The sequence below is a fragment of the Excalfactoria chinensis genome, chromosome 1, assembly GCF_039878825.1.
Source record: "Excalfactoria chinensis isolate bCotChi1 chromosome 1, bCotChi1.hap2, whole genome shotgun sequence".
Classification (NCBI taxonomy): domain Eukaryota; kingdom Metazoa; phylum Chordata; class Aves; order Galliformes; family Phasianidae; genus Excalfactoria; species Excalfactoria chinensis.
This window is the reverse complement of record NC_092825.1, coordinates 133,346,852-133,373,977: the sequence shown is the minus strand read 5'-3', so window position 1 is coordinate 133,373,977 and position 27,126 is coordinate 133,346,852. Positions and strand designations below refer to the sequence as shown.

The window sequence follows — 27,126 nt, the reverse complement described above, 5'->3', positions numbered from 1 at the left end:
AATAAGGATTTATACAAATGATTTATGGGCCAATTTGCGTACATGATTAAGATGCATTGTATTACTTAAAAAAAATGACAGTGAACAACCTGACTACCAGAACTTAAGTCTGACAAGGCTGCATGTATCAGGTCATAAGCTTTTGAACACAAACTGTTAAAATGCTAGGTAGCTCTAGCGTCTCTGTAGAGTCCCAGCTGAGCCATAGCCTAGTTTCCTGCCCCTCTTCAAGTTTTTAAGGCCAACATCACCAACTAGGTTGGGTTATCATGTCTTTTTTGTTCAACTTATTAAAATGAATAGGTAATCTGCTTCAAATGAGTTAGCACACTAGCAAAACATGACAAATCAGTCATTTGTTTATGCCAGATTGGGCAAGGAAGGTAATATTCTAAGGCAGTTCAGAACTATTGCAAGGCCACTGTGACTTTTGAGGCATTATTCTGAAGTCTCAGCAAGTTCTATCAACTAAACTATCCTTTCAGGAAGTGCAATGTCTATTATGCCTTATTGCTAATCTTAATTACACAAAATTAATGAAAATAAGTCATACTTTATAATTCTGTGGTTAAACCCATGACATGGATAAGACATAACTGACAGTGTGACAGAAAGCCCTATTTGTGCCCACAGTTTTCAAGCAATAACCGTAACAGTGCCATTTACTCTATTATAGCTGGCCTGTTGTGGGTTTTCTAAAAACTAGACTCAATAATGTACTTCACCATCAAAACCAACGATTTGAGAATGGTCATTTTTATGCCGCGTGTTCTCTGTGGAGTTTCAGGCAACTACCTCTCAGTATCTAATCATACTCCAGTAAATCTCACTGGATTTCAGTGAGAACTTTGACAAAGTTAAATGCTATGTAAGTGGGATCAGGTTTTCATATACCCCGACCAAACTGAGTTAAGTGACTGCTTTGTCAAACCTTAAAAAAACAACAAGTAATGTTTTATATCTCCCACGATTGTTGTTCAGTAAAATATGTTATTTCTGTATATATTAAATACCACAAATTCTTACTTTGTTTCTGTGACACACAACTTGTATTCTAAATAATGAGACATTGTGTACCATTATGGTAGTAACTAGAAAGTGATCATTAATTTATATTTAAAGCATTTCCATTCCCATTTGTAAAGTACTTACTTAGAGCACTGGTAAAATTGCCAGCAATTTAAACTAAGAAACATATAATGCGGAAGATATTACATGAAATAGTGATCAGCCTCTTTGAACAATCTAATTTCAAGAAGATGGGAGAAATAAGACATACCAGTAGGTGACCTTATTGTAAATGCAGATCAGCCAATGCATAGAATCACAGAAAGGCTTAGCTTGGAAAAGCCCTCAAAAACCAACCAGTTCCATGGGCATGGCTGCCTCTTGACAGATCACACTGCCCGGGTCCCAATTCAACCTGGCCTTGAACGCCACCAGGGACAGGGAATACACATTTCTCTGGGCAACCTGTTCCAGAACCTCACCACCCTCTGAACAAAGAATTTCTACCTACCATCTAAGCTAAATTGCCTCTCTTCTAGCTTTAAGCCATTCCACCTTGTACTATCACTATGAGACTATGTAAAAAGTCTCTCTCCACCTCTTGAAGTCCTCCTCAAGCACTGGAAGTCTGCAAACAGACATCGCGGAAGCCTCCCCTTCTCATAAGAGAGGTGCTCCAGCCCTCTGATCATCTTTCTGGCCTTCCTCTAGACTTGGTCCAACAGATCCACAACATTCTGGTGCTGGAGGCCCCAGGCCCAGGAGCACAGACTTTGTCCAGCTCTTACTAACTAATTAGTGATTATTGCTCAAGGCTTCAGAAGTCCTCATAGGACTAAATTAAATCTGCAGGTCACACAGTATTGCAATGACAAAAACTAAACTAATGCAAACTGTTGTACTACTCTCAACTTCTGCCATCCCCTGATCTGTTAACACAGTAAAGGTAACTGCAATCACAAAAGTAATTTGAATCCCAAAATTTAGTGGTTACTCCAGATTAGCTTTAAGGCTTAAATCCTTTTTTAGCTTGAAACTCTCACAAAGCTGAAATTGTTGGACAACAGGCCTGTGTCATGCAAATTCTTTTAACAAGTCTAAGACAATACAAGAGGAGGAAACTCAGGATCATGCTGCATCTGGGTTTTGCCCACACTACTGCATGGACACAGTAGGTAAGTACGCAGATACAATCCTACCTTTTGGGGAAATCTTACTGACAAAACTGGCAAACAACACAGTCAAAACATGTTTCCCAGGAGAATCCCTGTACCACTTGGAACAAGGCCATGCATCTCTTATAAAATACCTCAGAATACAAAGGCTGGGCCACCCTAGTCTACATCTGGCATAAAAGGCACCCAAGGGAAAGGCCAATAGCATGGCATGCTATCACATCCACACTGAGGAAACACATCACAATTCAGCTGCACGCAACCTTTCAATGTGAATGCAGGACACGAAATTGTATGCAAAAGGAGAAGCTCTTTCTAGGCATAGAAGTACAGTCTAATTTGAGTTGCACAAATCAAGGAAAAAAGAGACAGAGGCCCTGTGAAAATCAGAAATAATAACAAAATGTTTCAGGTAAAAAAAATACAAACCCATTCAGAATCCTCTTGGTTTACTTATAGCAAATGAGACAAAACAGAAAGGAACGAACAATGATATTATAAGGAATGAACAACTGTTATTTTGAACTTACATATGACGTAATAATCTTTGTTCTTCTGAAATTCCAGGCCCCAGAGATTAGGGCTGAATTCTTGAAATTTGATGGTAAACTTAACATCTTGATCTGGCTTGGCACAGTTGAGTAGAGGTGTATTGTCTTTTCTAATAGCACAGCTATCTGCTTGGTCTTTATCAACCATGTAGACCTTATAATATTCATACTGGCCAACAGTTTTAGAGTCCACCTTTGGGCATATAATATCCAGTTTGTCTCCAATCTGTGGATATAGTACCAATCCTTGTCCAGGAAGGAATCTAAAAAGAGAGAAAGAAAAAAAAAAGAGGAAAGAAAAAGGGGAAAATGTGAAACACTTGACAAAACCTCATTCAGAAAAGCAGCAATTAAAATGAAAAAAAAAAAGGAACAAATACACAGTTTCCAAAACCAAAATGACAGAATGAACAAACCAGATCTTAATATTCTGGGCCTGACTCAATATCAGCACGATGTTTATTTAGATCTTCAAAATCACAGATGGATTGAAATTTTTAGCCAAAGTTCCCTGTTTTGGGAACTTTAGAAGGTTCTGTATCTCTGGCAGGCACCACTGTTTCTTCTACATTTGGCCATTTGCAGCAGCCATTGCAATATACGAGAGGCTACAATCCTGTCTTTCCACTTTGGTAACATTTCTACTATTCTTGCACATATTTTGCTAATTTTGGATATGGGAGAATGACAAGAATGATTGCTCATTTGGAGAAGCCATGTGGGAAAGGAAGCAACTTAGACTTTCAGACTTAACATATTGAAACGTTGATTAATGTTACTGGTGTAGTACGAAAGAACATCAGTCACTCATCAGGATGATTCTTACAGATCTAGGATGGACTGGAGACCTACTCGAGCCAAGGCGAGCACATGCTTCCAATAAAACACTCTTTCAAGATAGTGTGATTGCTACACTACAGTGATTTCTTTGTAAACTCATCATTATCTTTTTCTTTTTTTCCTTGTGCTATAAATGAAACATGGGTATACTTTTGCCTTTGTATACATGGAGATTTCTCACACAGACTGTCAGAAAGCTTTAGTATTTGGGGTCAGACTTGATATTTTATCTTTCTCATCAGTACTAGCTACCAGGCAAATGTCACTACTTCCTTACTAATGAAAAATATAAATAATTATGTATAGTTCTGTTTTATCCACAAAATGAGGAGTCTCCTTCTTAAAAGTACAAAAGCCACAGCAGGTTTGTTTGTTCATTTCTTTTCTCCTTAAGATATATTTGCTCCAATTAAGGCCAGGAAGCACAGTTTTAGAACTACAGCCAATGATACAATGTCCTCTAATGCACAGACCTAAAAGTCTGACTTTCTTTCTCTTGTCTGCCAGCCTTTTCCAAAGAGCTTCCTTAATGGGGAATCAGCCTGAAAAACTGACTGAAACAATTGCTGCCTAATGAACACCCTTCTGCAAGAGCTAGTGCTAAACAGCAGACATAGTAAATCTAGCTTATTCACAGGCAGCCTTCCTGGAAACTTATTAGAATATTAAGGCTCAGGAACAAAACTGTAGGCGTAGATTACTCCCAGTCTTTTGCTTTGCTAAAGGAGCCCACCAGCAAGGAGCAGTACTGGAAGAGAACCTACAAAATGAGAAATAAAAGGAGGATGCAATGCCCCAAATTTCAAACACATCATTTGCAACTGCTTGCTTCCATACAATGAGAGTTTATGATCTGTGCTAATTGAGTGGGATTATTTTCACTCACAAAGCCTGTGTAAGAATTATATTTGTTGTGAAGCAGCAAGTAGCAGGACAAAGACATGTAATTACAGATTTAGGGGAAAAGAACAATGAAATGTTGTGGCAAGAAGGGAGACTGTTGATGCATAAATCACTGTGCTCCTTTGTGTTGTGCAGTGTAATTTCTAGACTATAGAAACCAGGCTTGGCCTCGGCTGTGCAAATAGAGGTACACTGGAGACAGGACGAAGCTGCACCGCCTCCTTCAGTTCCCAGACACGACATAGGAATGCAGTGACTACCATGTCTCTGAAACAGAAATGGCACCAGAAGTGCAAAGGTGGAAATACATCCTCCTTGGAGTCGCCAATCCTGTGAGGAGTTACCAAGGGAGTGTCTGGCTCTGCAAGGGCACATCAGAAATGCGGAAAGAAATAATGCCACAGCGGGCAATGTTTCCAAGAAGGTAGCACAGATTCTGACTCAGCCCCTCCTTTGGGAACAATTCTGCCCAGGCAGACAAAGCAACAACATTCCTGGGCTAACCCAGGTCACTGACAACTGACTGTTATCATCTTGTCTGACCACAGCCCAAACTAATGCTGCAGGAGACAAACATTACCCCTGTTTCTCCACTTGCATGCCAGGACAAATGCAATCCACCTGCTGCAGTTCTTCATATCATGGTAACGTTTAAGGTTTTTCAGGGGAGGCCCTTTGTTTTTTAATTGACTAATTTAGATTTGTGTGCTTAATAAATGCAAAATTCATAAGGTTAGAAACATGCACCTGTCTGTCAATATCAATAAAATGACCTAAAAACTGCCATGAAAAAATAAATAAATAAATAAATAAAAAGCTAAAATCTAACCTTGGATTTCTTAAATGGACTCGTATATTCAACTAGCAGCAATGTATGTTCTCCATGAAAATTCTGAGCACAACCAGGACAGGTTCAGGGATAGCAGGTAAGCAATTCTCAGAAACAGCTACCAAACAGAAAGCACACTCATGTGCCTTGAAATTGCCCCATAAAAAGCAAAGGACAAAACCACCCCCAGCAGACAGCTAAAGTACATTTTACAAGAGCTTTAACCCAAGAGCTTGTTAGACTTTATGGCAGGGGAACACTCACACTATGCGCCTGCAGTCTGTACAGTTTTAGCATTAAACTCGGTAAATCTGCTTCCACTTCAGTTTCTCAGCTTTTAGGATCTAACGCTGATAGGATTAGGAAAGAAAAAAGCTGAAAATGAAAGGATTAATCCGAGAACTTGATTATATTGTGTTTCGTTTTTTTTTTTTCAATATTTTTTTGACAGCTTGTAGTTTTGACTGTAGCCTTTACAAGACAGTTTTGTTCTCTTTAGTATAACTAAGTAAAACTAGTTATCCTTAGTATAACTTAGTAAAACTAGTTTTACTTTCCTTACTTCCTTACAACAATAAAGCATAAATATGGATGAAGAGAATAAAAAAACTTTACCTCATACATTTCAGTTTGACCACAACAATTTAGTGACCACTCCTAACTGGACAGCATTGCTACCCCTCTGTTCTCATAGTACCTGAGCTACTGTATTTTCATAAAGACTTAAAGAAAATTATTTGCTGGGTAACAAGCATTTCTTGAAACTACTTGACAATGAACAAGATTAAGACTACTATTTTATGACGCTACTTTTGACAACTTTATGTCCTAGAGAAAAAAGGCCAGGGGGAGGACAATGTACATTTGGCCTTGGTAGAGGCCAATAAAAACTTGACCAAGGCAGAATTTATCCTATATCTTTATTTCTGCAAGTGCTGGTGTAGCCTTAAGCATTCTAGGATATAAATACGCCTATAGGGCTGAATCTGTAAAAAATAAAGTTGATAAACTGGGTTTAAATCTGAAGTGAGCATGCGCCTTCAGTGACTAAAAAAAAAAACTTTTTCCCCCCTAAACAGAAATAAATATTATATATATATGCATATATATATATATATATATATATTTAAAGGATGGATCAAGAGGTTTCTAAAGTCCTGAGGATGGCACTCAGGGAGACTGTGTTACACCCATGGTTGCTTAGGATACTCATATGGCTCTTTGAGCAGTCGGGAGCAGTGACAGCGCCAGAGCCATTGCTTTCTGTATAAAGCTAACTTCCTAACTTTCTGCTTCTCTAATACAAATTATCATCTCCGAGAAAGATACATACTAGTTCCTGTACCCCAACAGAAACTCTGACAAAAAAACTTAGCTAGTTTCCTGACTCATTTGTTCTAGTAGATAGATAAAATGACAGGGGCATTTGAACAGTCTTAGCCACAATTAATAATAATAGCATTTTCTGTGAGAAAGCACAGGAAAGCACATGAAGTACAGTAAAAATGCTGTACGATGAAATTAATCCACTTTCTGTCTGGCACTTTTGGATACAGAGGGCATTTGTGCTGGCAGCCCCAAATTGGTGTACTGCGGGTGACATATGACATCTGTGCAAAGCCCATGGATGTGAAATCCTCCCACACGCATCCAGCTAGTCATGCCGCTTAGCAAAAAACAGCAAAATACCGAGTTCTCAAAGCTTTTAAAAATAAACTTTTCTTAGCTCAGAAAATCACATGCTACAGGAACTGGGAAAAAAAAGAAATTAAAACAAAAGAAGGAGCAATCTCTTCCTCACTCCCATCAATGTTACAGTAATTTTTAGCACTGTTTTTTTTAAGGTGCCACTGTTCCTGGGCATTAATGTGTCCTAACTGGTCCAAGTCCTAGAAAAGTTAAATTTGATTTTTTTATTTATTTTTTTTTTTAATTAAAAAATACAGTTTCAAGCAGCTTTATTAAAGACATCACTTTTGTTGTATAGAAACATAGCACATTCACACACACTAAATATTAATGGCACTTTCCTTAATGATAACCATTCAAAGCTGCCTAATTATGTAATAGTAAATTCTTAATAAAATTCGAACTCTTATCTGCCAACAGATTTTTTTCACCGAGAATATTGACTATTCCTCACTCCACAACCATTTCTGAAACTATAAAAGCATCAACATATTTATATATATTTTTTTTCTAAGGAATAAATTTTAGAAAGTTTTTGTCAATCAACACTGATGTAAAAACTGTGTTGGCATACTCTTCATAACTTGTAAAACTACATATATATATAGACACATGCAAAACACTTATCTTTAACTATACCCTAGTAATTATAAAATAAATGCAGTTCTAGACAGCATGTTGCTACTTGCTGAGAGTCTCTTACATTTAACTGGGGAAACAGTGCCAAAATTCTGTGCTTTAATACCTTACCTGAACGGTGTAGGCGGTTAGTTTTAAATTAATATAACAAAAACAACCCTAGTAATGTGAACAATCAAGATGTTTCTTAAAATACAGCCTGAAACCTTCTGTTGGAGAATCCTACCCACTTAGCTTTATGGAGTTTTACTACCAGCCTGACTATAAAATTATTCATTGAAAAGCTTTATTAAGGAAATGTCATGAACACTAATAGCACAGTGTGTTAGTCCGTTACTCGTGCAAGTGCAAATGGAATACAGAATAGCATGCCCCACACTTGTCTTTATTTTTTAAAAAGGAATGGTTATTAAATAGTTTGTGTATTCATCATCTGGCTTTTGAGAAAAAAAAGTTTGATCTTGAACATCATTTTGTCTACAGCAAAATAATGAAACAACGCAAAAGTCCTAACAGAGCTTGATGCAAAGAACATAAAAAGTTCTAAGAAAGGGTCCGAGTAATTCCAGTGATGTAGCAGTGCCTAACCACAGCCTGCTGAATGAGCTGAAAATCTGTGTACTGATTCCTAAAGACTTTGAACTGAAAAAAAAAAAAATAAAAAAAAAAAATCCAAAAGCACAGACCAAGGTTCTCTATAAAATGAGTCTTTTGCTTCTTGCAGAGCTTTCATATTAGTTTCTGTCATATTCAATATTAGATATAAAGATACGCCATGTGGATATAAGGCATACACCCAGCTATAAACCCCAAATGCTTTTTTTCCAGATTCAGTGATTGTATAGGACTGATCTCATGCCAGTTTAAATGGATTAAGCGAACAAGAATTCAATGAAAACAGGATCAGTAACTGCTATGGAACAGACAGAAAAACAGGCTTCATCAAAAAAGATTAATGTGGAGTCTTTGTCTCAAGATGAGTAAGGAACTCAGTTAAAAAGAAAGGCGCTACTCTTACATGAACTCTCTGCAAGAAAAATTACCATAATCTTAACACAGTAAAATGATAGAACTGGCTTTATACAGAGACTAACAAATGAAACTTTGAAAACACAAGAGGAGACACAGCATCTAATATTATTAACATTCTTTTAAGTGAGTTTTGGAAGCTGCTTTTCTTTGCCAGCGCAGTATTATTAAATTATTTTAATACTATAAAAAAGGCTTTTACAGAATATGTTAAATAGGTATGTTTTTGAATTTCAATAAAATTTAAGAAGTTTAACCTGCTAACCTTTATTTATATGTAACATTTTTCCAGGCAGTTAATGAAACTACACCAATGGTTACTTGCATTAATAGGAATTGCAGAATGGAAACTAAATGGAATTCAAAGAAATAAGTAAATATATTCACATCCCTTAGAATCTTTAATGTTAAGCACCACATTACACAAAGTCAAATTATGAAATACAGTAGCACAGGTTTCTGAAGCTACAGCTCTTGTGTTTCTCATTTCCATTGGAATGGCAGAGTCTCTACAGGGGGCTCAGCTGCTTCTGTAGTTAACCCCTGCAGAAAGCCCATAAATACACTGAAACAGTTCACTGAAACTGTAACTCTGCTCCATTCTGGGTATTGCCATGCACCACTTTGTCCTTCCCCTTTTTTCACCCCCCCATGGCCCATCTTTTTTTCACCTCCCTAGTAGCCCATCTTCTTTTGGACCTTCTGGGAGAAAGGCTTGCAGTGCCCTGAAAAAGGGAACAGTCAAAGGTTTATTCTGTTCTAATGTTCTAATCACCACCCTGGAGACAAACTGGTTTAAAAAAAAAAAAAAAAAAAAAAAAAAAGTGCTACCATTTTGTGTCTCAAAAGTAGCCACACAAATTGATGCCACACTCTGTGCCTTTTCCTGAACCCTCATTGAAGTCAGTTACAAAACATCCATCGACTCCACTAGGGCATGCTCATGTAACACACTTACAAATGAATGCTTAGCTACCTGTACAAAAAGGATTATTTAACATATTTTCTCAAAATTCTAAGTGGACAGAGAACAAAGCATGTATGAAATTTTACCTGCTTAATTTATGCTACCCTTTGAAAAATACCACAGGAAAGCATTCAAAATACAACAAATAATTTTTTTAGGCATAAAATAAGAATTTGCTGAGAGTGCATATGCTTTTCTCCAAATAAGACTTTTTTTTTTTTTTTTTTTTTTCTTTTTTTCTTTTTTGCATGGATCTGCAAGATTTGACAGTCAAATTGCACCATCACATCACAGTCCCTAAGGCACAAAGCTTGCAGTGTATAGTGGGACACCCACGGACATGGTGACTCTTCAAACACATTGGGAAATGCCTCCTTGAACAATGTGTCATGACTTTCCTTCACCAAATAACTCCTGTGACTATTGCTGCTGCAGATATATATATATGCCCACTTCTACCTTGCATTCGTTTTAAGAGTCACAAATCTAAAGCAGCCTTGCACTTGACAAGAGCGCAATACCTGCAGCTGTGACATGTCTGGTGATAACCATGCCAACTCCTTTCCCTGTGTAGATGGAAGGTCACCTGCAACCTGGCACGAGATACATCTTTTTGGAGACTCTTCCATGAAGGCCTTGCTGTACAGCAGAGTTCCTGCTGTTCCTGCTGCCCAGAGATGGGCTAGCTTTGCTGGAAAACTGCCCCTTCCCTTATTGCTTGGTTCTCACAAAGCAAAGCAAAAAATAAAATGAAAAGAAAAAGAAAAACCACCTAGTTATATAAATAAAATCTTCAGATCATCTTGTGCTTTACCCACCAGCCCTCAACATAAATCCAGGGTGTGAAATGAATGTGCAGTTTTCCTCCTGTAAAAGGAAAGCACATTTTCCTCTGTCTTAAAAACTTCTCTGAGAGCAAACATCTATCTAGTGTTTTTTTTTGTTTGCTCGTTTCTGTTTTTTTGCCTCTGGAACAGTCAGCCTATATCAAAGGGAAGCAATATCTGGGCTTTTTGCACAAAGCAGTGTATACTTACTGCACAGATAAGGCTTGTAACACTGAAAATTTATACAATTTGATATTTTACCAATGATGGCAAAGGATTTTTTAATTAGGTTTTATATTAAGTTTTTCTACATGATCTTCACATAAAGTACTATTATTACCAATTAACTTTTTGTATTACTGTGCATAAAGCAGTTACTGCTTTGCTAGAAGCACATACAGCACCACAGAATTGTGATCTACTTACTAAATGTAAATGCTGGTTATCACCAAAGAACCCTAATGTGCTTCAGAACAGGATGCTAATTAAGGAAAAAAAAAGAAAAAAAAGAAAGAAAGAAAAAAAAAGATAAGACCAATATTTAACCTGTAAGTGTATTATAATATAATTTCATCAGCATTTACAAAAATATGAACCATCACTGCTGGACTTATTTAACTTCAACAAAGAAAGAATTACTCCTCAAATTGTTGCCTGCTATCTCTCACGCACAAGCATGCAGACACACAAACACACTCTCTCTTTTACTGCAGTTCAGCAGAAACATACTTTCTACGTAGAGTTTAAAAACTGCAAGTGGCTGCACTGGAGAGCAGAAGCCAATCTGTATAAATGGCTTATTCTGAGGAATTTCTGAAAGAGAAAACACTCAGTAGGTGCATTGTAATTAGCTGCTCTTTCTAGTTACCTCTTGACAAATGATGCATGTGGGTCTGGATGAGAGCCCAACTCTTGACCCATGCCACCACTACACACTTTAGTACTTCAAGCAGAAACCCCTAGCCTCAGCACTCTTTTCATTTTGTTTTTCCAGAAAGGCAGCATTGGTAATGCACAAAATGAGAACTAGACGTGATTAGCAATGTTGGAATTCCTTCAGAAATGCTTCATATAGCTATGCCCTAAATATATCTGAGGGCAGCCTTCTGCCTTCAATTCCTTCCAAATATATAGCATGTTTCAGGATTAGGTTAAAGGACAGAACATGGACACATACCCTCCAAGCACTGTTCCCACAACGCTTAAAGACAAACTTTTGCTATATTTGCAAGCCCTTCAAACAGAAAATATTCACATGATCATTATTCTAGATGCAGAAGATTATAAGCCCATTGAGAAATACAACTTCTTCCACAAAAAAAGCACCCTTTAAAAAATAAACATTTTTTGGATAGCACTTTACTGCCCCCTTTTGCACTTTAACATTAGAACAGGCTTCAACATATGCATGCTTTTATGAAACACTTGTTAAGAAATAGGTTAAGACGACAGGGCACAGTGTTTATACAGTAAGAGATTATCCCCAGGCACTGCTCTGGGAACATCTTCCACTTACCTGGACTGTAAACAAATGAAACATCTAGCTTTCATTGCCCCTAATTTTCCATGGAAGAGATCGGTAAAGGGTGGTTTAAATGACCATTTTCCATTTCAATCTGCATGTACATAGGCAACGGAGAAAGAAAGCTATTCTGCTCATTAACACTAGTTGTCCTTCTGTCACAATTTTCTAAAGCACAGATCATCTGCAACTTGAATTTGGTTTTATTCAACAGGAAGAAAAGAATGACAAAGGGCTTTCTAGTCCTAGACCATTCATGTGTTAGCAATCTCTTAACTGAAAGGATGGGTGTATCCTTCAGGAGAAAACTTCACAAACTGGCAGGCAAGGATATTTTCATGAAAGGTGAAGACAAGAAGCCTAGACATTCAAATACCCTGCAAGCCTACAGGCATAAACCCGTTCTGCAACTCCACATTGCAATTACAGTCAGTGCAGAATTCATGTGTGTCTGTGTGTGTCCCCATATATCTACAAAAGGTAATAAATCTATAGTCTAGTGGCCGGTTATTTACAAAATACTAATTCATTATGACAGAGCCAGAGGGGGACTCGTCCTGCCCTCACCCTCAGCTTCCATTTGACAAAGTCCATGTGCTGCTGCGTACGCTTATATTTAAACTTAATCCATTTTCCTCTGTCATCCTACAATTACAATACAAGTCACAATAATATTAAATTTCACTGCCTACAGCATTGCACAATTGAACCATTACTGTAATGAAAACTGACTCCCTTTGATATTAACACTGGTGTTTTCTCTCATTTGCTAGCCATGAAATACAGGAAGAGACCAATGTTGTTTTAATTAAAGAATTGTTGTTCAAAATATGCTACTGGGAATATTAAAGTAGTTCTTTACTCTCGCAGCAAAGATAATCAGGTATTTATATGGCTTGGGTTTTTGAAAAAAAAAAAATAAAAGCAGTCTGTGCCATGGATTCAGCGTAACACAAAACCACTGCTCTACTTGTGCTCACAGAGGCAGGGCGTGCCAAACCTAAGAAACATGGCGCTTTGTTGAAAAGATGCAGAGCAGTAGTTAGCATGGAACACAAAGTCAAACCAAACCATGTGTGCTTCTTACAGAAGTCACTGAAGTCTTTGCTGTTAGAAAGCTAACAGAGACCAGCTGGCACTTGCCAAAAAAACACTTTTCAAAAAGGGCACTGTAAATCACAAGCTATGGATGGGAGAAATAAACAATGAAAACAGATTGTTCTGTTGCTGTGCTGTTCTGCACTCTTCTCCACCATTTTTATTGCAGAAACAAATCTTATGTCAGCCACAACACAGGGATACAAACCAAGGTTTTTGGTCTTCCTCCTCTTGGCTACAATTTGTTCACACCTGTACAGTCTTGTTCCAAGACATGCTTCAAGCAAAGTCTATAAAAGAGGGCAGGGACTGTCTTCTTTCTTGATGAGACATTAATTATCAGTGATGATATCTCAAATTCAAAGAAAAAAAATCAGCTGCTTTGCAGTTGTTAGAAAATATATTACTGCATACCATTTGCCTGCATAAGGAAACAGTGGAAGCGGAACAAGTTGTTAACTTGCAACACTCAGGAAAAGCAAAGCCAAATCAACTACACCATCACAAGACAAAACAAAATGCATTTTGGCAAACCTTTGTTACACAAAGATTTTTCAGAATCCAGCTACAGTCTTCTTCAAGGCCCATACTGCATCCTTTTCCAATTTATTAAAAAAAAAATAAAATAAAAAATACAGGTCTAGGTTGGAAAAAATGACCTTGAGCAAAAAAAAGCCCCAAACAAATGAGACACCTGCACCTCACATTAAACCCCAGATTAAGCCAGGTATAGGGATCCTATGTTAAATACCAACTTTTTCGAGGTCTGACTTGCAGAAGCAAAACCAAGTATATTTGCCGCTGCCACTTCCAAGACAGCAGTAACATCTGAACTACTGAAAATCAGCTTTTGGCCCGCTGCAGCGGTGAGCCTCACAAATAAAGATAAACTGACTGCACAATAGTTTACACACTCCTGCAAAGGTCTAGAGGTGTACTCATCCCTACCCAACTGAAAAAGGGGGTTCACCAAGCAGCTGGAGTCCGCAGGAGCCTCAGCCACTCTATTTTACTCCGCTCTCTGCCCTGCATTTGGCAAGGTTTTGTCTCGACCTCTAGCACAGGGACGCTCAGAATAGGCATTTAGAAACCAACTGGATTATCTTTCAGGACATAAACCTGTACTGCTCTGGGGACCAGCAGAGTTGCTCACAGCAAACAGTTGTCTGTAGAAATGCACTGGCATCACACTGAATTGCAAGCAAAAAGGACATAAAACTTGGTACTGACAGAGTTACTGGTGCAGAGACAGACCTGCTCAAGCTGTCCCAGCCAGCAAGAGGGATCACCACCAGCATGGATGCCCTGACAGCTGGCAAGCTACATGGAAATTAAGAGTTATTCCAATTGCAGACAGAGCTGTAACTTCTGACATCACTTTCTGATAGAAAGAAATGTAATGAAGCTTCAGAGAGATGTGTATTTGTTCAACCCCAAAAAACCTTTTCACACTGGCTTTGGTTCAAGACAGCTCATGCTTAAATTTGTCCTGCTTCAGCAAAAATATCCAGCATTCAGCACGTGCTCAACATGAGTTCTTCTGAATGAGGACGGTTTTCCGTGCTCAACATGAGCTCTTCTGAATGAGGACAGTTTTCCAAGTCAAGCTCTAGGAACACAGCTCAATCTTGTTCACCTTGTTGTCATGCACTGAGATACAAGGAGCAATAAATTTTTAAGATTTGCCTTTTGTTTCTCTCCAAAAACGATGTGAACGCTGTCTGATAAAAGTAGAAGGATCAATGATTACCACCAAAAATCACATATTTTAGAATATTGTGCAGACCAGGAGTCTTGTCTGCCAATGTGACCTGTTCAGCTAATCCATACAGCTTGAAAACACCTAGGTAAAAAAGAAAGAAAAAGAAAAAGAAAAGAACTGAAAAAACTATAGGCCAAGTGTTGTGCAGTGATTAAACTAGACTGCTTCTGAACTAAACTGAAATTAATCAAAAATGACAAAAGCAACTTAATATGGACAGAGAATGCTATGAGACCGTAAAACCTCAAAAGAAGTCAAGATGTGCCTCACTTCAAATCTACACTTTCATCCCACCAGGTATAGAAACCAACCACTGCTCAAGCGGCAGGTAAGCAGATGGCAACCACCAGCAAAAACGAAAATGCAAAACGATGCACCACTTGAAGAGTAAGAACTGTAGTTATGTGTGCTTTCACCAGCACTCACTGCATAGGTTCCTTAAACAAACTGCTTCAAACTTGCAGAACATCAAAAGCCAGATGGGCCTTCCTGAATGAATCCACAGGCAAGGAGCCAGGATTCCCGTTTGCTGCAGAAATAGGCCTGGACTTGATTTGAGTCTTCTCAGTTCTGACAGCCTGGTGTCTGGCAAATCTCCCAATCCAAAATAAAATAGCTTTCACTTGCAACTGGGCTTTAACTAATAATAATAATAAATTTTAAATCCCTCTTATTAGTTTTAACATGCACTTCCCTTTATAGGGTATTGTTCACTTTTCCCACCAATGTTTTTGGTATGGGTACCTAAGTAAATATGCTGTTCAAACAAAAGCTAACAAAATAGTGAGAAGTAATTTAAAACACCGCAGAGTTTTCAGGCTAACATATCATTCCAATATCTAACCTATTCTCCTGTGCAAGGTAAGCCATATAATTTCTTATTTTTGTTGATATGCAAAACTTGGTTATTCTTTGAAGTGTACGCAGCTCCAAATGCTACTAAAGAGAGTTTTGGAAATTCTATTTTGGCCAATAATTGAGACATTTTAAAAGAACACTACAGGAATAAAAAAGAAGAAACTTATGTATATGCTCCACATCAGGAATGATTCACCTAGCAACATAATCCTCTATTAGCCTTTATCTTTTCTGGCTTGGGACCTGTGTTTAATACCAGAAGAAAGCACAGACTATTACATCAAAGTTTAAATCAGCTGCATTATAATTATCATGCTGATACCGCAATAAACAGTGGGTGTTGGCTGGCCAGGATTGCCAAAAAAGATAGAGGTCCTGCCCTTATTCGCTGTATTTGACAATGTATATAATCACATCAAAGGAAAGTTCTCTGCATCAGAACTGGCAGAAAAAAAGGAACGTGGATATTCTCTTCCTGAAGAAAAACGATAGATTTTGTTCATGGCATGAAAATTAAAATTTTTGCCTATAATAATAATAATAATAATAAAAAACCCAAGCAATTATACCGTAGAGCCCTTGAAGGCTAATGTAATTCTGAAGTCACTGGAGGTATTTTCATGGAGTTGAACAGGAGCTAGACAGAAGCCTTAAACATGCTTATCAGCTTAAAAGTGAAAATACAAATCCTTAAAGACATATTCAAATATGGAATTTAAAATTATCGATTGTTATCCTGTATTTAAGACTCCTAGAGGATTTCTGAGTATCTGGCTAGCCCCAAACATGCATTTATAACAACAAAAGTAACAAAACCATCAACTAATTCAGACTGGCACTGTAGACATTATTATTTTAAGGAATTTCTATGTGTGCTTTACCAGTTTAGTTTTGAAGACCTAGCTGTCCTTGAGGGCAGAGGAGCAACGGCAAAACTGTGTTTTGTTCTGCCATTTGATTTTCATACTTGGCGTTCAGAAAAAAGACTGGGTGCAGCAAATATACTTCTTTTCTTACAGCCTGAATGCTTTTTTTACCCCCTCAATTAGGGAAACGAAGTGCAAACTGCAAAATCTCCGTGTTTTAAGTGCATCTTTGAATTGACCTGCAACAGAATAGTGCATACTGGTTCAGGAAAGTGGAACCTACAGGCTGTTTTGCGCGGTGGGACACAGCTCTGGCACCCCCAGAACAGGAGGCCCTCCACAAAGAATTACCTACTCCTTTCTGTGCCCTGCCAAACGGACTGAGTCTTATCTCGCACATTTCTGAAATGTGACATGACAGGCAGGTTCGAAAGCTAAATGTTGGATAATGGTTGGCAAACAAAGGACATCGGTTTTTGCATTATTTCTTTAATTACTTTAACCCTTGTTCTAACAGAAAGCATAAGGCCAGAGTAATTCAGCTTCTCTCTTTGTCATTTGCCTGCCATAAATATGCACCAGTCTGCATTTGAAAAGCTGAAGGAGGCCGCAAGCTTGCTGGACATTTATCATGCTCTGTTCCCTGTTAACAAGCAAATACTTTAGTTGAATGGCCCATTAGCAATCATTGTCAAATGCAGAATGCAAGGTGCTTGGATGTGACCGGCCTGTAAATTAGATGAGGGTGCCCCTGCGCTTTGGAGAATTTCAGCAAATGAATTGGATCTTTTGATACAGATTTCTGAAGGTTAAGCTGCAAAAGAGGAAACATATCTGAGTACTTCAGACTTATGAAAATCTGTTCGGCTCCCTCTACGCACTTGTTTATTTTTCGTTTGCTAAATCACATAGACATCAGCATCTTGACAGTTTGGATTCTTAAGTTCCCTTTCCAGTCAGAATTGTGAAGCATTCCAGCTTACTATGGGGTAGGATAAGAATGATAAATTCAAGCATGTAATTAACATCTTCATAAAAAAACAAAAAAAATAAAAAAACAAAAAACCTTAAAAAGTGTCCAAGCCACTGCCAAACAAACAGCATGAATCCCATTTTGCCGAGCTCATCCGAGGCTCATTCCCACTAAAGAAAGACACAACTGTTATTGTAGGCTTGGTGCTTTTTTTCCCTTATGTCTAGACTGCCTAACAAATGCAGAGTACTTTCTTTTTCCCTTCAGTAGACAAATGAGCAGGCAATAAAGTAAATATTTCTCTTTCGAATGGTAACCCCGATTTGCAGTGTAATGCTGACTTGAAGTTCTGGGCGTTTATGGTTGTTATTTGGGTAGAAAAGCAAGCCTTAACTACTTGGAAGGCGCTTTATGAGAAAAGGCAAGAAAAAAACACACACAAGCAGCTGCACTGGGAGAGGTATTTTACTACCTTTGCAGCTGCAGATCGCTTAAAATAAATGACAAAGCAATGGCTATATTCTGCAGCCTGAACCAAGAGGCTGACAGCAAACTCATCCCAATGACTGGGGATGGGGAGGGGGGGAAGAAGGAGGGGGAGATGCTTATCTCAGTTCATTTCTAGATTTCAGGCAGCCTTTCAGGAGTAAACACCACCTAGAGACTAAGCCAATCAATTTGGTTATCTGCAAGCTTTCCTGATAAATAGGAAAGAATGCTGTTTTTGGCTTTAGTTTCTATTTTTCCTACTACTTTTTTATTTTTGCACAAGAAATGCCTTCATATCACCTGGCTGAGGCAAGGACAACGCAGCATGATTGCGCTGCTCCCACAGAGTTTGGGATTGACACCACGGCCCAGAACACAGTCGAAATCACAAAGTCTCTGTTTTCTGGGCAGAATAACCCCAGCTCTGCCTGCCCCTGTGCCGGTGGATGAAGGCAGGCACATGGCTGCTGCCAGGCCAGGCCTCGAGGATCAAGACCTTCCCAGCCTCACCACTGCGGCCTGCAGCCTCAGCCAGCCCCCTCTCCAGATGGAGCAGCAAAATGCAATCTATCTTTACCATATTATACACCACCAATGAGTAAGAACTGAGCAGCTTTTCTTTGCTGCTTTACCCAGCCTGAGCCACAAGTAGGGCTTTCATACCTCCTAATCCCGCTCCCAAGTTCTGTGAGGCTCTCACATAATGCCCTGCAGCCCCGAGCAAGGCCCTTAGTCTCCAGCACCCCTTTCAGAGACGTGTCATTTCTAACATCAAGCTAATCTATATGTTGCCATGGCATCACCCTTTATCTGCCTTTGCATCTTATGAACTGCATGGATTTACCACATTATTTTTATCTGAAAGACAGAAAATGGTGGTTTTATTGCCATACAATCAGATTACTGCTGCTAGTTTCTCTATGCCTTTTTACCATACTTCAATCAAAAGGGATCAGTTTCTTTATACTCTGCCCTTGATTTACATTACATCTGTAAAGACCTAGTCTGGGTTGTAATCCCCTTATTAACTATGACCAGGGTTGATTTGCCTAAAAATAAAAGCAAATTGTGTCAGACCTTTTCACTTTGTTTTTGATTCGGAACTACAAAATGGATTACACTAAAGAAATCTTCAGAGTTCACACGGCTGGTATAGTGCTGAATTTAAAATGAGAATTAAACAAGTTAAACATGGGAGCTGTGTCAACGGTTTACATTTTCCATCATGGGAGAAAGGCTGAGCTGCGTTTGTCTTTGTGTTCCCCAGCTTTAAGGAGACAATGAAGCCACAGGAGTTTTTCCAAGCTCTTCTGACACCGTCCCTTTGCCATCCTCCCTTCCTCTGCTCTCCAGGCAGCTCCCTCCCAAACTCTGCTCCCCCGCCACTCCCTTCCCCCCTCCGCCCCCAGAGCAGTGCTCTGCTTGAAAGTTTATAGTTCCATGGCACTGCATATTTTAATCAAAATATTTCAAGCAGTGTAACATTCCTATTTAAGTTTCCACAATGCCTCACAAAGAATGAGCTCATAAGCAAATCCATGTAGATGTATGATAAATGACCTGAAAAACAGGTTTCTTTATGTCAGCAGTCAAGGCAGGCAGACATTAGGCTCACATGAATAACATTTTAATCACTACTTTCTTTTTTTCTTTTTTTTTTTTTTTTTTTTTTTCCCCTCAGAAGAACACTTCTCATTTGCAATAAGCAATTTCAAGTACTGCAGGTTGTGTGACAGTGGCAGACCAGATCCTCCAAGAAGCTACTGTTCAGGCCTGCAAGGCCAGTATCTGTGCCAGCACATCACCACCAGCACTTCAGGCCCTCCGCCACCTTCCCACTGCAGGAACCTCAGATGAATCTGAGACCATCCTAAGTATCACACCTCAAGCAATGAAATCAGGAAGGAGGAGGAGAGGAAAAAAAAAAAAAGGAGGGAAGGAGGTGTTCTTGTGTGTGGGAAGACAGAACTTTGTGATTCTAGCTCGACTTTTAGTCACTGACTTTCTAAAGGCAATTACTTCATTAGACAAAGTGAAATGATACAGCACAGCTTACAGATAACATACATTACAATAATTGCTATAAGTCATATGGCAATTATACTTCACATATGAAAGGCTGGAGAAAATAACCAAGTGAAAAAAAAAAAAATTAGGCTGCTAGCTCGTTCCAAATTCATTTTGTTGATTCACTTGTCTTAAGGCCTGGCTACAAACACCAGAGATATCAAGTGGACTGGAGGCCACTACTCACTGCTTGTATTAGCATGCCAAGTGTCAACAGCTATGTTTTGGGTACAATCTAGAAGCATGTGTTTAAATCGTTTTAGCCTTCCACTCCTGTTTCTTCAGCTTGAAGCTGCAATTGTTGAGGTTAGAAAGTGCACTCCCATGACATTTGATTCCCAAATAAATTCTTGTCTAGCAAGAGGCTACCAAACATGTTGTGAGATATCGTTTTAGCAAGCTCTTTGTGCTTTGCCAGGCTCACTTGTCCTGTGGAACAAGGACTGTCCATTACCTACAGTTTATCATCCTGACAAAATGTGAGGAATGTGGATGTGAAAGCACTAACAATTCCACCCCTGGTGCTTTCTCCTTTTTTCTCTCTATATTAAAACCGACAAGATTAACCCAAACGCAGACTGCAGAGCATAGTTCAAGGGGCTATTCAATCGGTAGTGAATGCGCATTTGTTTACCTACAAAAATAAGAATTTCAGATACAATGAGAAGCAGACTAGTCTATATGCTGCTGAACAGACCATTTAACAGGGTCATCAATTGTAGTTTATTTTATTGGTTTCTGACATGTGAGCACGCATTCAGAGATGGACTGTGAAATACCCCATATATAATTGGTTATCAGAGATAGAGAAAAAACAGCTATGTAATCTAACTTAATCAGTGTCAAATGCAGCAGCTCTGAGGATAAGCTTCCACATGTTACCAAGGAGAACCTCTTTGCTCACCAGCCTACAGCAGCACGCAAGGCATAGCAACACTGAGACAGAAACAATGGGTTCTGAATGAGACTTCTCTGAGGTCTGACTGAAATGCACTCCACGCATGCTATGCTCCATCATACATTTCAGAGGCTGCACTCAGCGCCTGGGAGGTGTAACGGAGGTAATCTATACACATTGTTTATCTTGACAGAAACGGCAAAGGCAGAAAGTCCCCAATTAAAAAGTATCAACAGGAGTTAAATGTACAGAATACATTTTTCACTGTACTTTCAATATCATGAAATCCACTGTTGTTCAAATGAGAAGTCTGTAACACCTACAAAGACATCTGTAACAATGACACTTAGCCTCCCAAGCTATAAAGTCACAGGTATAATTATCCCGTGTGTGTCACTTAAATACACCTCCTGTGATTGGGCCGAGGCAGTGAAAGCAGAGCTCTGGGAAGGGAGAAAAGCAGGAGAGCAGGGCAGGGAAGTCTGTGTTCAAACAGCTACCGCATGCTCTCAATCCCTGCCACCTGCTAGAAATTACAACCTCTAAACTTCAGTGCAAAACCAATTCAGTTTGTATGTTCACCTTAACCTAAAATTTATTATTTCTTACTTTATATTAACCTGACTAATAACTTCTCCCAGCATTTAATTGCCTACCTGTTCAGCAGATTTATGTGCTGAGGCTTTCAATAGAGTTAAATGCATAGCTTCCCTGAATAAATTAACCAGCACTAAAGATAGTTATTATTTTGAGCCTGGAAAGGAGCTTTATTATGCTATGCTGAGATCCATTCAGCAGCTTACTTCTCAAGCAGCTTGAAATCCGAGTGAAGACAACCTTGTCTAAGAAGAAATTATTCAGTATCCTTCGGGCAAACAATTGTGACAAGAATTAGTAAGAAATCCTGCTCTGAGAAGTGGAACTGTGTCACCGGCAGCAATATCGGTAATGCATTTGTAAGCTTCCTCAAAGTAGAGGCCTCCGAGTGGCCTATAAATCACTAGCCCCAGCAATTGAAAAGACTAATTTTAATAGTGTACGTCTTCACTGTGGTGATTAAGCCTCAATGAATCACTCAAGAAAACTCAATTACATCAACAGCAGAACCTATTTTTAAGCATGCATTTAAGTCGAAAAAGTAATTAGATATTATCATTAGATCTACCATTAACAACATTCAAGCCTTAAAAAAAAAAAAAAAAAAAAAAGCAAAAAACCAAATAAATAAATTAAAAAACCCCAAACCCAACAGCTTAGAATTAACCAAATGGAAACACAACTTATACATGATAAAGGAAGTGTATCCCCAGGCTCTGTAAGATGGGTTGAGTTCAGCTGCTTTGGATATTTTCATTTCACTGGTGGCCCATAAAAGCTACCACGGTAAGTTGGAAGGGGAAAAAAAAAGAAAAAAAAGAGGGAAAGCATGTTGGAAACGGAGGAGCTGCAGAGGCCGGAGCAGCGGCTGTTCTGTATTGGAAGAGTGACCTCTGTAGGACAACACCGCGTACAGGGCTGGGGAAGCACAGCCTTCCCCTTCCTGCCGGGCTGCGCCCCGAGCACAGCAGGCCCACTCGTGCAGCACAGCCCGGCCCACAGCTGCTGCTTTAGCGAGCTCAAAGTGCATGGTAAAACCACCGCAAGCCGGGTGGTTGGCTTTATTCTCAGGTGTCCTGCCATACCTTTCCTTAAGCCAAATAAAGGCACTGGCTGCACGCAGCATGGAAGCGCAAAGCCAGAGACCGGAGCTAAACTTTGTTATCTTAACAGGCTTCCCACCTGGTGTATATGTGATGTGGTCATTTGTCACACAGTACTGGGAATAAAAACATAACAGTGGGTAGCCCACGGTGTTCCTGCCAGTTTCCTTTTTCTTAAAAAAAAATAATAAAAAAATAAAAATAAAAATAAAAATGAAAGATTAGAAAACTTATCCGAAAAGAAGTCTCACAGTAAACATTTTTATCACCGCTGATCTCTGCCAGTATTTTTCAATGATTTCTTTTTTTTTCTCCAATGGGAACAGTGATGGGGAATGATGACAGCGAAGTGAGACTACTTGGTCAACATAAGCTGCCACTTGGAGCCCAACTTGGAAACCTTCCCCAGATTTTCAGTCTGCCACCCTGTAGGATTAAACCCCAAATCCAGGAAATTCTCCTTTCTTCTCATTTATGCACAATAATTCCTCCAAAAAGTCCCCCGGGAATACAGACGTGTACTCACTGGATTTAATGGGAAATTTAAAATTCAATTAATTCAATGTATACAGTTTGCTTTTAAATACATACATCATTAAAGATGCAGTACGAGTTAGATGAAATTACTCCAACTCATTTCTGGTGGGAAGCTTCCTAAACTCATTACAGACTTTCTCCTAGCGTGGAAAAAAAACGTTGCTAAGGTGCTGCTCATCACTCAAGTTCAAAGGGTTTCACCACTGGAGAAAGGCAACTTTTGCTTTGCATACGTCAAAAATGAAAGGGACAAAAGTTCTCTCATCCTGTAGACTCCTCCTCAGAAGAACGGCCCACTTTACAAAAAGTTCCTGTTCCCCAAAGCATTCATTATTTCTTATGCTCAAGTTCTTGAAGGACGTGCTCCTATTTTAAGGATGTGCTTTGATAGCAAAGCTCGGGGAGCGCATGTACTTTTTTGCCTGGGTTTGTTAATGAAGAATGACGCTAAATGGTTGTGTGATGGGTAATGCTTAGTTCATTACTCACTGCCATGTGCCTTGATACCATCAACTCCACAACCAAATTTAGCCCTGCTATAAGCAGATGGAGCTTCGCTGGGCTCAGTGGGCTGAGCGTGCATCTGCAGACGGAGAAGTTGAAGAGGATCACCCCGCAAGAAGAGGTTCCCTCCCGCACCCCGGACAGGGGGCGGCGGCCCCGCAGGGTTAGGCTCAGGGCCACCGCTTCTCCCAGGTTCCCTCAGCCCTCCTGGCAGGGCCAGGCGGCGGGGATACCCCCAGACCCGCTCCCTCCCGGCAGGGCCGAGCCCCGCGCCCCATCCCCGGGCTGCGGAGGGCTGGAGGAGGAGGAGGGCAGGAACAGGGCGGCCACTTACTTGGGGTTGGAGGAATTCCAATAGATGGGGTCTAAAACGATGGACTTGGCCAGCGCAGTTCTCCATAAAACCATGAGGGCTCCCCAGCAGTACTTGCAGGCGGAGGCGTCGCGCCGCCGCGCTGCCATGGTGCCGGCGGGCGGCCCCGAGTCCCCGCCCGGCTCCCCCGCACCTGGCGGCGGGGGCTGCCGCTGTCCCCGGCCGCCGGGACGGGGAGAAAAGGCGAAAAGGAGGCGCGGCGGTGATTTATCGGAGGCTGGGCGAGAACCGCCACCGATCTACTGAGTCATGTATGCCAGCCGCGTGTGGGCACTCCTTCAGCGGGGTAAAGATCCAGGCCACCTCCGGAGCGACGACGGCAGGAACGGGCAGCGCCTCAGTCCTTCCTCCTGCTCGGGATCCCCCGGCTGCCTCGGATGATGCCACTCACAATGCCAACTCCCATTTGGATCCAGTGCGTCGTACACATTCACAGTGTCTAAGGCTCGCGTGAAACGAAGTAGAAATAATAATAATAATAAAAATAAAAAGGCGGTGAAAGAAATCAAGAGGTTAGAACACTGCCACGACTGAGGCTCCTCCCGAGGCTCACTCTCAGCGCTCCCCGAAGCGTGCGGTCCACACGGGCACCGGCCCGTGCTGCTCCGGGCGGCTCGGACGCAGCCGCGAGTCCATAAATCCACTCCTGGAGACGGCACCCGCGCTGCCGGGCAGGCGTATCCGCAGCGCTCCGATCCCCGGGGGCTCCGCTGCTGTCCTTAGCGCAGGCACGGACCCCGGAGCGGGGCAAAGGACGATAGTAATAATTAAAAAAAAATAACAAAAAAAATTAGAAGAAGAGGGGGTCAGCGGCGTCAAAACCTCCCTTTCTCTCTCCCTTCCAGAGATCCGCAGTGCGTGTCGCGGCGGCGAGAGAAGAGCCGTGCGCGTACTTCAACGCGGAGGAGGCAGAAAAGAAGCAAAGAAGAAACGGCGCCCACCGCCGCCGCCGCCGCCGCCGCCGTTACCACCGCGGCGCCTTCAGCCGCGCCACCGCAGCTGTGAGCGCTCCACTGCCACCGCGGCGAAGTCCCCGGCGCAAGAGCGCGGCCGGCGGCACAGCGCCGCCGTAGCCATATAAGCGCGGCCCCGCCGCCCCGTCGCCGCCGCTCATAGGGCCGCCGCCGGGCCGCCGCGCTGGTTGGGCGCCGCGCGTGTCACTTAGCGGCGGGGCTGCGGCGGGCGGGGCCGCGACGGGCCGGGCCCAGTCGGCAGGTAACACCCCTCGGCCCCGCGGGCGTCCGAAGGGGAAGGAGGGCAGTCGGGAAGTGAAAAAAGGTTAAAAAATAAGAATAAATAAATAATAAAAATAAAATAAAATAATAAAAATAAAAAATCAAACTAAAAGTCATTGCTAAAATGGAGCGCTTTGGAAGCACAGGTCTGCCTGGAGCCGGGGATGGGACGCGGGCTCTCCTTGTCCGCTGCCGGCCGCCCGTTCCCATACGCTCCTTGGGCTTCCCAAGTCCCTCCGGTTGCGCGGCGACCCGGCGGCCCGGCCCTCAGCGGGAGCGGGGCCGGAACCGGCGGAACCCGCGGTGGTAGTCAGGACCCCGCACCGGGTTCACGCCCCCGCCGTTTCACGCCTGCCGTTTTCTCCCTTTCCGCGCTTATCAGAACCGGATTTTCGGACCCGACTTTTTTTCAGCCCCTCGCACATCCCACTTGGCCCTGTTATCTCATGTCACTATTCGCTTTAATTATTATTAAGCCCGGATAGCACTGGATGCGCTAGCCCGGAGGCTGCGGAGGACCTACAGAGGGACGCCGCCGCTCCCCGGACTGCGCCCCCGCCGCTCTCGGCCCGGCGCCGCTTGCACGGCCCCACAGCTCCCACTAGCGGCAGTCGGCGGCCCCTCGGTTGCGCCCCTCGGCCGTGCCCTGGCCGCGAGCCCACGCGGTTGCCCCCGAAAGGAGCTACGAACTGCGGGTGAGGGTCTCCCAGCCGGGCTGGAAACGGAACGGACTGTGTCCAGAGCCGCGCGGCGGTGAATAGCCGCTAAGTACAACGCGAGAGGGCTTGCAGAATTTCTTCCGGCAGGGATTTCATGCCAAAATAGTATCTGCAGAAAGGCTTAAAAGTTAAATCCCAGGAAATTACGGCGCCGCTCCCTCTGTCGTTTCCCTACCGTTTAGTTCAAGTGAGCAAAGAGCGCGTGACAAAGGATTGCAAATAAAGAACCAAATTCGTGTAATGTTATTCTCTGCACTCATTTAAAAACCGGCGGGCGAACGCCGCGTAGACGGGCAGGGAGAGCGGCTGCCGTTTGCTTTTCTCACCAAGCATCGAACGCCTTCTAAGTAAACTGCTTAATTCAATTTGAATTCGCAGGCGGGACGGAATTGCAGAGCCGGAGACTCGCTTTGGTGGGAAAAGGATCCGCTCCCCACGACGGGGGCTTAGCGCCCGAGTGAGAGGCACAGATTGCGCGTCGGGGGCCGCCGCGGAGCGAAGCGCTTCGTTATCCGACTGTGAGCAAACGCGCGGCGCGGAGCCCGGCGGGAGCCAAGGTAAACACGGAGCCCGACAAACGCTCCCAGCACCACCGACGTGTAAAGTGGGTTTGCCTCGATTTTGTCACGCTGCCGCTTCTGTTTGTTTGGAAGCAAAAGGTGATGGGCGGTGTTTTGTGAAAGCTGTGAGTAAACGGTGACCTCTAGCTCGCCGTATCCTTTCCTTAAGTAAACCGGGGGAAATGAAGAGCGCTGGTATTGTCTGAAAATATCCTCCTGCGGCTAAATATATCGCTTGACTCCTATTGTGCAGCGGCTAATCATTCTGCGCAAATACAGCTGTTTTCGTCCTCACCGTGCTCGCCATAACCCACAGTAACAAAACCATCTTGACTTGGGAACCCAGCGAAAAATGGGAACTTATTTCTGGAATACCCCAAGTAGCAACGGTTAAAAAAAAGCCCAAAGCGATGCGGCTTCGGGTCCCCTCCTTGCCAGCGGGGCCGAGCTTTTGCAGGTCGCGGCAGAGAGCGGGGAGCGGGTGATATTCGGCTGCCGAGGGCCCGGC

General features: G+C 41.7%; 1 protein-coding gene across 1 annotated transcript in view; it reads right to left on the bottom strand.

Moving 5' to 3' along the window:
• EFNB2 (ephrin B2) overlaps positions 1-25,148 on the bottom strand; it is a 45,313-nt gene extending 20,165 nt beyond the window's left edge. The window contains exons 1-2 of the mRNA XM_072356065.1: positions 24,066-25,148; positions 2,714-2,997 (exon numbers count right to left, since the gene is read on the bottom strand). Coding sequence (XP_072212166.1) covers positions 2,714-2,997; positions 24,066-24,193 — 412 coding nt within the window. The 5' untranslated portion in view covers positions 24,194-25,148. The remainder of the gene's footprint in view (positions 1-2,713; positions 2,998-24,065) is intronic.
• Positions 25,149-27,126: the final 1,978 nt, after the last annotated feature.